This window comes from Lycium barbarum, chromosome 3, assembly GCF_019175385.1.
Source record: "Lycium barbarum isolate Lr01 chromosome 3, ASM1917538v2, whole genome shotgun sequence".
Lineage (NCBI taxonomy): Eukaryota > Viridiplantae > Streptophyta > Magnoliopsida > Solanales > Solanaceae > Lycium > Lycium barbarum.
In genome coordinates, this window is record NC_083339.1 from 121205064 (window position 1) to 121218397 (window position 13334).

Sequence of the window (13334 nt, forward strand, 5' to 3'; positions counted from 1 at the left end):
TTTATTTGAGTGCAAATTGTGTGCCAGAGACTTCGTCCAGACCTCATATTTAGCTTGAGGGCAGAACCTGATCAGATCCGAAGGCGAGCTCTCCTATCCATGCCATGCCGCCTGAAGATCTTTCTTATTTCGGATGTCTATTTCATTTCAGACATTTATTATTATTTCAGACAGTTGTTCCTTCTTTAGACAGTTATGTTTTAGAGTTCTTGTACGATAACTTTCGGATCTTTGGGGTTGTAATAGTTAGAATTTTCGTAGTTTATTTTTTTATGACGTGATTAGACAAGATTTATGATTTAATTCTGGTTATTGATTTATGATTGTTTAAATGATTAAGTAATTGGTTAAGGGGATGATTCGCCTACTAGAGGAGTTAGTGTGGGTGCCACTCACGGCTAATTGGGTCGTGACACCCAACCCAAGATCCATTTATTCTTAATAAAATGCTTATGTGTATTATATTAGTACTAGTATCAATAGATTTGGAACGAGCTAGACTTTCTTTTTGTTTTTTGGATTGTTTAAGTTCATGTGGACTGTTATACATGCTAAATCTGGGGTACCGGAAAATATACAAAACCGGCTAGAATGATTTTTGTGGTTGGAGCAATTATATGAACTCGATAGTGTATACTATATAATTAATCATTGAATCTCTTTAACATTGGAGAAATTTCTAAATACTCCCTCCGTCCCAATTTGTTCGACAATTCTCGCTTTTCGAGAGTCAAACGAGTTATTATTTGACCGCAATTTTTTCATATGTCTAAATATTTTAAATTATTAATTATGGTGACTTATAGTGCTTTTTACGTAGTTTTCAAGTATATAAATTTTATTCCGAAAACCGTAAAGATTCTATGTTCAAACACACAGTCAAAATTAAAAAGTTTGACTCTCAAAAAGCGAAAAGTGTCAAATAAATTGGGATAGAGGGAGTATAGGAATAACATTTTGTAATTTGACTTTCCTGATTAGAAATTATGTTTCTGTAATATTTGTGAAATTAAAAAGTGAATGTTGATAACGAAGAGAAAACGACCCACACAACCACCTCCCAAACTGAAAAAAATAAAGTTTTTGAAAGAATTTCTTAGGCGGGGTTGTAACTTGGAAGGGTGTTATGAATGAGCTCACGGGATACGTTTGCATGCAATGTGAATAAATGGCGCCTTAATTTACTGCTTTAATCATCATACCGACCAGACCAACTTTCAATCGTTATCAATGTGTTCCAACTTTTACATACCAACGTGTCTCTCCTCTTTTTTTTTTTTCCTTTATCTTATCGAGTTTATTTTTTGTGTAGTACTTATAATGTAATATTTTAAAACACAATTGTGTTAGCTGAACTTAATTATATGGTCGGAGTTAGGGTATCGTAACAGGATTCATTCAAATACCTTAATTAAAAAAATTACATTCTATAGACAAGGTTAAGATTTTGTTTTACGAATATGTATAAATATAGTAGATATTGTAGGAATTTAGTTGCTCAGTTGGTTGGCTATCTGAACTCTCATTTTGTTGGTGAGGATTTGAATCCCAACGTTGTAATTGTCTTTCGCATTTCCCCTTCTCCCACCCCTATGTAGTTAAAAAAAATTAAAAAAAATACAGTAAATATTGATTCCTCTTGACTTCTTCATGTATTTATTTCTTATATTTATAAAAAAAAAAAACTTTTTTATATTTTGAATCTCCTTAATAAAAGTTCTTACTGCGCAACTATACTTATATATACGCCAATAAGCATCTAAAGGTAATTTGGTGTCTTTTTACTCCTCCTCTTCCGCCCACAGAGAGAGAGACATGCATTAAGGAAAGAAAATCATAACACCGGATAAAGGTTTGCTGGTGGAGTACTGGAGCCTGAGAAGAACCGAGCCATTCGTACACTATAAAATATTCTAATATGCAAACCTAGAAAATAACACAATATTTTATAATCAATTAAATTATATTATCGATTAAATTATATGAGTAATATAATTTATTTTTATATTATTAATATATATTATTTAAATTCTTTTGAAAAAAAAAGGCTGTACATACAAAGAATAAACAGATATTCACAATAATAATTGGAAAAAATATACTCTCAATTACCAAATACATGGTCTGATAGCTGTGGACATCTTATTTACTTTCAGGGATTGCGGATATAAAACACGCACACAAAAAAAATTAAAAATTACTGCAGAGTAGGTGTAGTTAGGTTTGTCAAATTTGCAGTCCGATTTGGTTTTTATAATTTTTGTTTGGCATAACATAAAACATTTTTTTTTTCATTTTTTAGTGTGTTGTTTAACTAAGAATAGTATACAGGAGAAAGCACCCCATGTCTTTACAGAGGCAAGTCTTTTTCAACTTTATTACATATTATTTTGGATCTTACCATTACATAAATCACGTTATAAATATTAGTATTACGATCACCACCCGCTAATTTTATAAGTGTAATTCATAACGTTAACACATTCTGGCATTATATTCTGCCAAATTATTGTAGAATAAAATCTAAAATTTATTAATAAAGAAATAATTTAAAGAAATTGCGTTACATCAGAGAAGACTAAAACATAAGAAATAGTTGTCAAATGTGGATTTAAACATTGAAAGTGCCAGAAAATTCCACAACCTGACCCCTTCCTCGGAATTTTTCTTGAAATATAAATATTTTAGCTCTAGTTCCAGAAGCATTTTTCGGAAGTCCCTATATTTTAAATTTGCAGGATATATATATTCAAAATTTTAAAAGATTTTTGTGTTCTAGTCTATCTAGAGGTAAGATCGTCCAAATGAATATTTCATATTTAAAAGTAATTAATTTGAAACGCTAATTAAAACCTAATTAACTGCACAACAAGTGGTTATATACCCATTTCTGCTTAGAAAATTCTACAATATCTCAACCCCCGCGCCCCCCCCCCCCCCACCCCACCCCCCGCGCGGTGGGATATTTAAGACATGGCCAAAGTTCTCTTTTTTCCCATTTAACTAAGGGTCCCGAATAATCTTTATCTATGTAAGTAGTGCCGATTTAGTGGTCATCATTTTAATGAGCAGTAGCTATCTTCACTTAAGTAGATGTGTTGTTAGATGAGGATTTGGAAAGATGGGAAGACGCCTCAGATTATTATGTTACATAAATTTCTCCAACACGCTTTTGAAGAATTTTAGCGTATTTTGTCCATGATGGATACTTTTGATTTTATAACTAGTTCTCCTTCGTGGGATTATCATGAAGGGGGTAAAAAAGGGAGAATTTTTCATTATGGATGATATGCTATGGTTGTATAGAAAACAGATGTGAAGTGGGGAGAGAAAAGGGGAATGGCCACGTCACGTGATGTGACGCATGCCTTTTGTTCTTTTCTAATTGCCAGCCGACGCTTTTTACAAGTAACAAAGTCAGTCACATGTCATACGCTCAGGGGAACTGTCTACTTTCACCGTACAACTATAATTAATAGTACTCCTATTGTACTACTACTGCAACAATATACCTAATAAAATCTCATGTCTAAAGAGGCTGTTTTCGGTATAGACCCTTGGCATAAGGACAAGTAGTTCAAAATAGTATAAAAAGTCATGGCAAAATATTATAAAAGGCATGATAAAGCTGTCTCAAAACAAGTAGTGGTAACTACCACAAAAAAAAAATGATAATCAAAGTACAAGAAACAGTAGATAGTAGCAGAAATTGATGGACAAGCAGCTACCAGCAACACTACGACAACTAGTATGAAAGGATAAGTAGGACAATGTTCAACTACCGACTAACCTTCTACCCTAATCCGTATCATGAACTCTTATCTAATGTCATTTCCTCGGTAAGCTAGACCTGTGTCATATCCTGTCTAATCACCTCTCCCCAATACTTCTTCAGCCTACCTCTGCCTCTCCTGAAACTGTTCACAGTCAACCTCTCACACCTCCGCACTGAGGCATCCGTTCATCTCCTCTTCACATGCCCAAACTATCTCAGTCTTGCTTCCCACATATTATCTTCCACCGAGGGCACTCCTTTGCCTTTTATAATATTAGGTTGTCCAAATAATATCTATAGGTCCGCGGTCCGCCCCCTTCAATTATGAGATTTTAAATCTTAAAAATAAATATATTTCTCTCAACAGATGAAAATAATATGATGATATAAAAATATTTTATCTGACTATATATATTACTTAAACTCTTTTTATACCAGCGGTATAGTTTATTATGATAACAAATAATTGTTCTACCTATCACAATTTATGTGATGCACTTTCATTTATGGTATGTCCCCAAAAAAACATCATCAGTCTATATCTAAAGAAAATTAGCTTTAAATTTCTCATTTTACTCTTAATGAGATGATTCATAGCTACACAAAAGACTATAACTTGTTTTAGTCCCAATTTTTAAAAGTATTTTTTTCTTTCTTAAACTGTGTGTCATTTAAACAATGACACATAATTAGAAATGGAGGGAGTAGTAATTTTACCTTATCAAATAGTAACATATATATTTCATGAAAATTGATGTATAAATACCTAATAAGTGATTTGATTGTGTTATATTTTTTGACCATCGAGACATAACTTAGTCACTTGCACTGAATATATACTCTATATGTTGTACTTTTCGTTTTTAGTATGTTTAAAACAAATATAACCGTTCTATATTTAGTAAGTTTTTCTTAATTTCTAACATTCACATTTTACTCTTGATAAGGCTCCTTCATATAAAGGAATGACACTGTCATATTTAAAACTACTATATACAAAGGGTATCTTTGATATGTTCGATGGAGCTTTAATTTAAAACTATAATATTCAAAAATCTTCTTTATATTCATAAATTTCATGTTCAATCAAGCAAAGACATGCAATATGTGTGAAGGGAGTAAATATTTCTTTTGTAAGAAGGTCCACGTGTTGGAAAAGTCTATGCTATTAGTCAATAAGGACAAATCTAGCTCAAATTTTCAAACTGTAAGGGTACGTAGATTTGATCCAGTTATTAACGGATAACAAATTTAAATTGTTTTATAAAATTTAAGGGAAAATATGAACCTTTACCTTAGTTATTTTTTAATTGGATTGTCCAACCGTGCAAAATTAGTTATTTACAACTCCATAATATCGAAATGTTCATGCAGCAGTTAGAAAAGAATATAATGTCTTTGTTACAGTCGGCATTCATGCAAGATTCTAGTGACATTTAACAAGGCCAACCGGTTTAACTACCTTTGTGTATAAGTGGATCCCAAGACATTCTTTGATGGGATAATTCAATTTTCTACTCTAAATGCTAAGATGAATTGAACCAAGAAACTTAACCATGAGAGCCTTATGCAATGAACATTGCTGCCAAAATCCAAGTCCAATTATTAGTTGACTTTGGGATATAATTGGTATATACTCTATAGTTTATAAGAGTAGAAAATCCCCCAAGATCCTCTTGGGAGAAAGGGTCAAAATAAGCCTAGAAATGAGCAAACAAAAGAACCAACTAAACATTGAATGAAGCGACCTTGGGTTTTTATAGAAAATTGTATTTGAGTAGGTAGACAAAAACAAAAAAATGCCAACCCATAAATAGATATAGATAGTGTAAAGAAGATTCAATTCTTATATTTTAGTTGTTTAATAGTAACACAACACTACCCAAAAAAAAAATAGCAGCGCACAATTTATGTCACTAAATAGTAAAATTGCGTTACTAATTCTATTTATCAACAGATTAGCGATGAATTATCATAAAATCCTGTTAGAATTTAGCGATAGATTAGCGATGAATTTTATAGCTAATTCTAATATTCTTTTAGCGGGCTTTTTAAGCTTATCATATTTGAAGGTGAATTGTATTTTTGTATACAAGTAGCGGCAGCTCAGTTTTAAAAAAAGAGGTGGAAATGAAGGTGGAAACGTACACGTTTTCCACCAAACAAAGGGATAATGGGTGGTGGATGATTTTGGGTGGGCCTTTTTTGATGGCTGCATTTCTCTGAGAATGTTAATTAGGATGTTTACCCACTACCCACTTTGTCCTTAAGCATTTGCATGGGCCTGGCCTTTTCTTTTTTTAACCTGAATTTGCTTTTGCAATTCACCTCTATGTATAAAGAGACAACTAAATCCAACTCTTATCTGTTTCGTTTTGTCCTGTGACTGAAGTGTCTGGTTTATGTTTATATTTTTAGGTTCAATTGAACAACTAAATAAACTCTTTATTGGTAAATATTTACTTGTACTGGGTGCTTACACATAACTAAATAATTAACCTTAAATCTCAACAAATCTAAGTGAAAATGTATATCCCATAACCATGACTTAATAAATGTCTATGTAAGACATGTTTTACATTCTTTGACTTCGTGTAAACATCCGTGTGAATAGATTTTTACCCTCCTTGGTGATTAGTTGTGCATTGTATAATTTGTAATTTGTATAAGCTATGTCATTATGCATTATCTTGCCTTAAAACTGAAGCAAGCAAATGAAATGTCCATGCACTGAAAGAGTGATGACTAATTCTATGCATGAACAAAGTAAGGATATTTACAAAATTAATTAACAAAAGTTATAAATTCTCTACTAATTCTCATATAATAATCTAGCGTTTGGTTATTAGTATTAAACTCCACAGAAGTTATTAATTATTTGGAGTTTAGCTGTTTAATACTGAAAACCTAACGTTGCATTACTAATTCTGGTATAACTTACGGGAATCCATGTATTATTTTAGACAGGATAGAATGTGTGATGTGTATTAGCAACAAACTTATAGAAGTATCTAAAGACAAACATATCTTAAATCCTTGATAAATTCGCGTATTATTGTTACACCCCCTAATGCATAAAATCTTTATGCTCTAGATGTATACTCCAATTTAAATACAATTCTGAAGCAATTAATCAAGACTAAACTTCGACCAAAAAAAATCAAGACCAAACTGGAGGGAAAAAAAAAGGTACAAAGAACAATCTATCATGATTTATGGTCAGAAAAATTTAAGAAACCAACAATGTACGTACATTACTAGATAAACAAAAAAGAAACAAGGGAAAAGCAACAAAAGAGGGCACTCTTTCATATAGTTTCTGATAGAGGAGAAAACAAACAAATTAAATAATGAGGGACATAACAGTAACTGCAGTGGATGAAGAAAAACATAAAGGGGGGCTGTTTGAGCATTATGTATATGTTGAGTAATGATAGTTGACAAAGTCCTCTTTCTTCCTGGGGATATGAGCTTTTTTTCTGATTACAAAATCTCTGGGATCTTTTTTCTTTTTTTGGTCCACTGGTGAAATTTTTTTCCCACTGGCAACGCAACATGAGAATCGAAGTACACAAAAATTACTCCTTCTGGACCACGTACTAAAATTGTTGTGGGCACAATAACACAAACACTGATCAAAATCAACGGCTTAAAATTATATACTACTCTCTCCGTTCCAATTTATATGTGATAGTTTAAATAGATTTTAAAGAAAAGAAATGAATACTTTTGAAATTTATGGCCTTAGTATGTCATAAATTGTGTGGTTATAAAAGCTTGACAGTAAGAGTAAAATGAGAAATTATTTCTAAATTTAGGAGTGTCAATTCTTTTAGAATAGACTAAAAAGAAAAGCGTGTCACATAAATTAGAATGGATCGAGATTATAAGTTACATAAAGATGTAAAAGGCAGTAAATGAGACAACTGTTCTATGCTGTCTTCTACTTTGTCTCTGTCTATGTTTGTGTGAAGTCCAGCTACAGTGGTGACTGATTATGGTAAGCTATTAATTAATAAAGGACCACTCACCACTCTATTCTATATTTCTGTTTGGTTCGGTTTTAAAACATTCAGAGCCATAGGGTGGTCCTTTCTGCATGCAGTTATATATATAGATCATTATAATCATAGGTTTAAAGCGTTTTTATGGACTACTGACATTGAGCCCCAACTTCTTCTTATCCTGGTACATTTTGCCCAGTACTTGTCTTGGATCTGGTGAATTTTTCCAAAGAATCAAATTGTTTTGCAATCAATTGGGCTCCATGCACTTGGAGTTTTACAAAAGTTTCAGACTCATTCTGGGCTTGAAAGCCCATTCAAGTCTAAAAAGGGGAAGATGGATTAGATGTCACAATTCAGAACCTCAATCTGCCTGTAGAAATGATGTCCACTAAAGACTTTTCGGCCCTATCTTTGAAAAATAACCACTCTCTAAAAGTATTGAAACTGCATAACAATGGCCATTTATGAATTTTATCCCCTACACAAAAAAGTTTTACAATGTCAGGTTACTAAGAATCAACTGTAACTTAGAATGAAGTCATGAACTAACAACTTACAAAAATAGGATAAGTCATATAATACAACAGTTTCTATTGCTGTTTATAAATATAAAACATAAATCAAAATATAAATCAATAACCCCACGTAAATGAATCTTAAAACTAATATAAAGGGCAAGTCATGTGCACAGAATGTATAAGTTGGTTGATGAAGACAGCACGGAAAAGATCTGGTCCGGTAATGCAGTATATCTGCCCGAGAAATGTTGCAAGAACTAAAGGAACTCTTAAGAGAAGAATTCTCTCCTTCTCAACATGGAATGAATTCTTTTACTGATGCACCTCATGTATTCACTGGAGAACCACTTTGATGTCACAAGGACGAAAAAACAATAAGAACCAGGCCACAAAACCAATTACATGGGCATTTAACCAGAAGCATGTCTATGCATATGCTTGACATGTCTAACTTTAAGCTTCACAAAAAGATGGCTGCAATGATTGTTCAGTTGTTCAGATGAAACAATACTAAGAGCCTGTTTGGATGGGCTTATGCCTTTAAGCTGAAAACAGCTTATAAGCCAAAAAAAATAAGTTGGGTAGTCCAACTTATTTTTTTTGGCTTATAAGTTGTTTTCAGCTTATAAGCTGCTTTAGATAAGTTAAGTCAAATGGACTCAATTATTTTTTTGAACTTATTTTAAACACAAAATGACTTTAAGCTGGTCAGCCAAACACTCAAAAAAGCTAAAAACAGCTTATAAGCCAACTTATAAGCCAATCCAAACAGGCTCTAAGTAGAGATGAAACTTGTGGTGTATTCAACAAGTCTATGATATTAATCAAAATGTTAAAGTTCAACAATAGAATTTCTGCTTGGAGAGCTTAAGGAACTTCTGAGTTACAAAACGATCAGCATCTTATGAGAACACCAGGACCAAGACAAATCAGTAGATTAACTTGCAGAAATTACAAAATGAATCAAATGGTAGCTAATATTTGTACACAAAAGCTTTCTCGACTTGTCAAGTTAATGAGGCCACAAAATATCTTGAATAATGTGAGAATGGATCATTAGACCAAAAACAAGGAATCCTTTACATTTGGTGCACCCAAGACAATCCTTCCCCTATACCCCTCCACCTTGCCCTTGTGTTTACATGGCACCGCAGATCAATAAATCAAAAAGTTTAGAAACAAAATCTGGACAAATCAGTTAACAGATTTTTGGATCCTATGAGGTCAAACAAAGTGCTCTGTTGGATATTCGTTTTCATAACCATTATAATCATAATATAGCCTCTCTCCCTTTCGAATGTCTCTGCTTGCGATCAATAAAACTCGGGATTCACCATCAACATCAAATCTCACACACTTCACATTCCGCTTCCTCTTCCCATCACTGCATTAGAAGAAATATATACCATTGATAACTCTTCAAAAGAAAAGAAAAAACAACACGATGCATATACGAGGGATACTTGAATTTAACACTAGCATGCTTATGGTTAACTTATGCCTCCAGTTTTAGATTAAACTGCTTGCAACATTATGAATTGCTATAAAATTTAAGTTCTCCATATTCAAAGACAAGTACTTTGTATAATTTTGTAACGAAAAGGTCAGTTTCATTCCACCAGAAAGAACACCTGGATGCTGGACTGAGTGATGATGTGTGATTGATATGATTTATAAACATGAGATATCATAGTAAGTTCAAAAAGCACACAAATGTTTGATGGAGATGAACATACGGAGTATGATTGTTTATCCCATTGATGAAACGAGCAATATTACTGCGCTTATCAGGACAAATCACAAGGTTCTTTGAAGGATCATTAGTACTTAAAAGAGTCATCATGCTATCTCCATCATCATCTTCACGATTCTTCAGGTAATCAACATCTCCAACATACTCTGTAATTATTGTCCAGTCTCTTATGAACACATCTGCTTCAACAGTAAATCTGACAAAATGAAAACAAATAGATAAATGAAGAATCCCATATTGAAATTAACAAAAAATGATAATTTGTGAATAAGGAGAGCAAAGTAGTGTTCAAATACATACCCCTCTTTGGGATCAAAAACAACCATGAGCGGTGGCCATTCACCCTGCTTCATCATGTTCTTGCACAAATGTAAAGTTTCTGTATCTTCTTTCGATAACACCTGGAGTTTAATAACAGAAGCCTTAAGATTTGAAAAATAGGCAATTCAAAGTTCATGCTAAAGAACTTGAGTTTTTTTTCTAAATACAAAGAAATTAAAAATCTTTCCACAATTTCTCTTTTTGTAGTTTTATCCTTTCTGCAGTGGGCATACGAAGTTGCTAAATATTATCTTTTGAAAATTTTGAGCATCGCACAAAAGGTACATGCCATGTAAGCCACTTCAACTCTTTTCATAGAAAAACCTGGTTATATGGCAAGCAACATTCTGGATTCCCCCTCAGTCAATCAAGCATACTCAGTCTAGTTAATTGAGGTCAGCCAAATGAATCATGTGATATTAGAGGATTGTCCCTCTTAAGAATCATATTCAGCATTGGCATGCCAGTCTGATTAAATCTGACACATTTGATCAATTAAAATGTTAAAGATTTATTCTTTAATGTTACCTGCATTCCCTCTCGCTCAAGTGCTGCATGATTAGCTGATCGTGGGGCCATGCCTGCCATATAAGTAAGCTCATTACTAAATTCTGCTCCAGCTGCTAACAAGGCAGTAGCAAGAGATGTCATTTGTTCCAATCTCCGAGTAGGATCCTTAGTAGGATTGAAGGGCAATAATCTTCTTCTCTTCTTTGTTCTTACCAAGCTACTACTACGCTTTCTTTTTTTCTGGCAATCTAACAAAAAAAAAAAAAAAACAACCAAAAAACAAAGCAACACATCAGATCTCAAGTATTAAGAGCAAATAAATTAGATACTTTCTTCAAAAAAAAAAAATTACCTTTGCCCGGAGTAAGCTCATTAGTTGAGCTTGATGGTCTCTGAATCCGGAAAAAATCAACTATCTTTGTTTGTACAAGAGGAAATTCTGCACATTAGATAAAGAGCACCTTATCAATCACTAATAAATTAGGTATGAGCAAGCATTGGATCCCCCTTATTTCCTTAAAGGAAGACCACATTTTGTTACATGTACCAAATTTAATCTTAATAATCATGTGCAGAGACCAGGGCATTGTAAAACAGTGATGATCATTTCTGTCCAACTTATTTTCTGTTCAACACTACTACTTCGTATTAATAAATAGTACTACTATTACATCTTAATTCCAAACAAGTTGGGAATTGGGAAAGCTATAAGAATCATCCATCTCCATTTCACTTCATTTGGACCCTTCTACTCCAATATCAATAATGGGATGTTCTAACAATAGAGGTTATTAACATTTTTCTCAACAATGGGAGTTGCTTTGCTGACCAATTTCTGAAATCAATTAGTCAACTCATAATTTTAGATACCAAGAAATCAAATAGATGAAATTCACTCTACTTAAGCCAAACAATATTAGGCTATAAAACCCATATCACCAAACAACGAAAGATTAGGCAACCAACATCAAACTTCAATCTAGCAAAGTTGAAAACAACCAAATAAGATTTAAAAAAAAAAAAAGAAGGAAAATGCTAACGAATGAAAAATGAAAATTCGTGAACATACTTGTCAGATTTTGGTTGTCATCACAAGAGGGGCAAAACCAAGAGCCTTTAGGCACAGATGGAAGAATGGGCCTTAAGCAAAACAGATGAAATCCACTGTCACATTTGTCGCAAAGCAAAAGCTGAGCTGGGTAATTTCCAGATCCACATTTCTCACATAACGTATCACTTAATTCATCTTCCACAATTTTCCTAGATTTGGACTTATTTCTTGCGGGTCTTAGAGCTTGGGTTCTTCTCCTTGAAACAACTGTTGTTGAAGAAACCATTGTTGAAAATGAAAATTTGATAATGTTAGTTACAATAGAGGAAATGGATTGGGATTTTAGTAGGGCTGTCTAATTTTCTCGACTGTTGAAATAACCTAGGAGGAATCAATTTTTCCCGCGCTCTTTACTGTTCGCGGGAAAACACAGATTAGCGCCAAAAATGTTACGCGGGTCATGGGGTACAGTGCACTGCTGATTAAGGCCTTTTGGGCCCATGCCACTGTTGCTAAAGGTAGCCCAACGAGATAGTGGGTTAACTGGTGGGCTTTATTTCATTACCAAAGTGAGCATTACAAAACAAGTAAGGCTTTGAACCCAGCCCTCCTGCTCAACACTACTCGTCTCTAATATTTTTTTTGCGCGGATTGTCCTTCCTTTGGGGCGGTCTTTAATTTTTTCCCCTCAAATTGGTAGTCTTTAATTTTTACCCTTCGCCTAATACCCCGAGGTTCTGGGTTCGAATTCCAGCTCAGTAAAAAAAAAAAAAAATCGCAAGACAGAGATTTGAATTCGCAAGGCAGAATTTTGTCTTCAAAACTCTGCCTTAAGGCATAATTTGTCTGAACGTAAAATTCTGCCTTAAGGGAAAGTTCTGAAGGCAAAATTAAGGCATAAGTGTATGACTATCTTGTACCCATGTTGGTTCGTATAACTATCTAATTGAGGGATTTGTTAAGCTGTTGTTTAAGTATAGTGTACGAACGAACATATTTAATTTTGGCTCGTATGCACATTAGTATAATATAACCTAACTACCTTGCAGATCAAGATAGTTATCTTCAATGCAGAGGACTACTATGGGATTATGACAGATGATTGCAAACTAACACTTATACTAATGGGGCAAAGTTTGCATGCCTGATGGGGCAAAGTTTCTTGCAAACTATATCTTATCAGGTAGAGTTTGCTACGGCATAGTTTGCCTGCAAACCTTAAGGCATAGTTTGCAGGCAAACACTACCCCATCAGGCAAATTAGCAAACTATGCCCGATGAGGCAGAGTTTGTGGGCAACTTCTGCCTAGTGATTTTTTTTTTCGCCTGAGCAAGGGTTCGAATCCGAAACCCTGAGGTTTTGGGCAAAGGGCAAAAGTGAAATACTTTCATTTTGATT

General features: G+C 33.6%; 1 protein-coding gene across 1 annotated transcript; it reads right to left on the bottom strand.

Annotated features, from left to right (window-relative positions):
* Positions 1-9102: 9102 nt before the first annotated feature.
* On the bottom strand, positions 9103-12323 carry LOC132632114 (histone-lysine N-methyltransferase ATXR6). Its single transcript, XM_060347946.1, has 6 exons — positions 11954-12323; positions 11237-11323; positions 10903-11132; positions 10354-10454; positions 10037-10249; positions 9103-9684 (listed from the first exon to the last, which is right to left on the bottom strand). Exons 1-6 carry the CDS (start codon positions 12219-12221, stop codon positions 9525-9527), a joined length of 1059 nt encoding a protein of 352 aa, XP_060203929.1. The 5' UTR covers positions 12222-12323; the 3' UTR covers positions 9103-9524.
* Positions 12324-13334: the final 1011 nt, after the last annotated feature.

Bases quoted from the DNA above. Each gene is read 5' to 3' on its own strand.
- LOC132632114 (XM_060347946.1), bottom strand. From the start codon at position 12,221: ATGGTTTCTTCAACAACAGTTGTTTCAAGGAGAAGAACCCAAGCTCTA. The intron at 11,133-11,236 runs GTAATTTTTTTT...TTTTTTTGTTAG, and splicing joins TGAGCTTACTCCGGGCAAAG to ATTGCCAGAAAAAAAGAAAG. The intron at 10,250-10,353 runs GTATGTATTTGA...TCATTTTGTCAG, and splicing joins GTTTTTGATCCCAAAGAGGG to ATTTACTGTTGAAGCAGATG.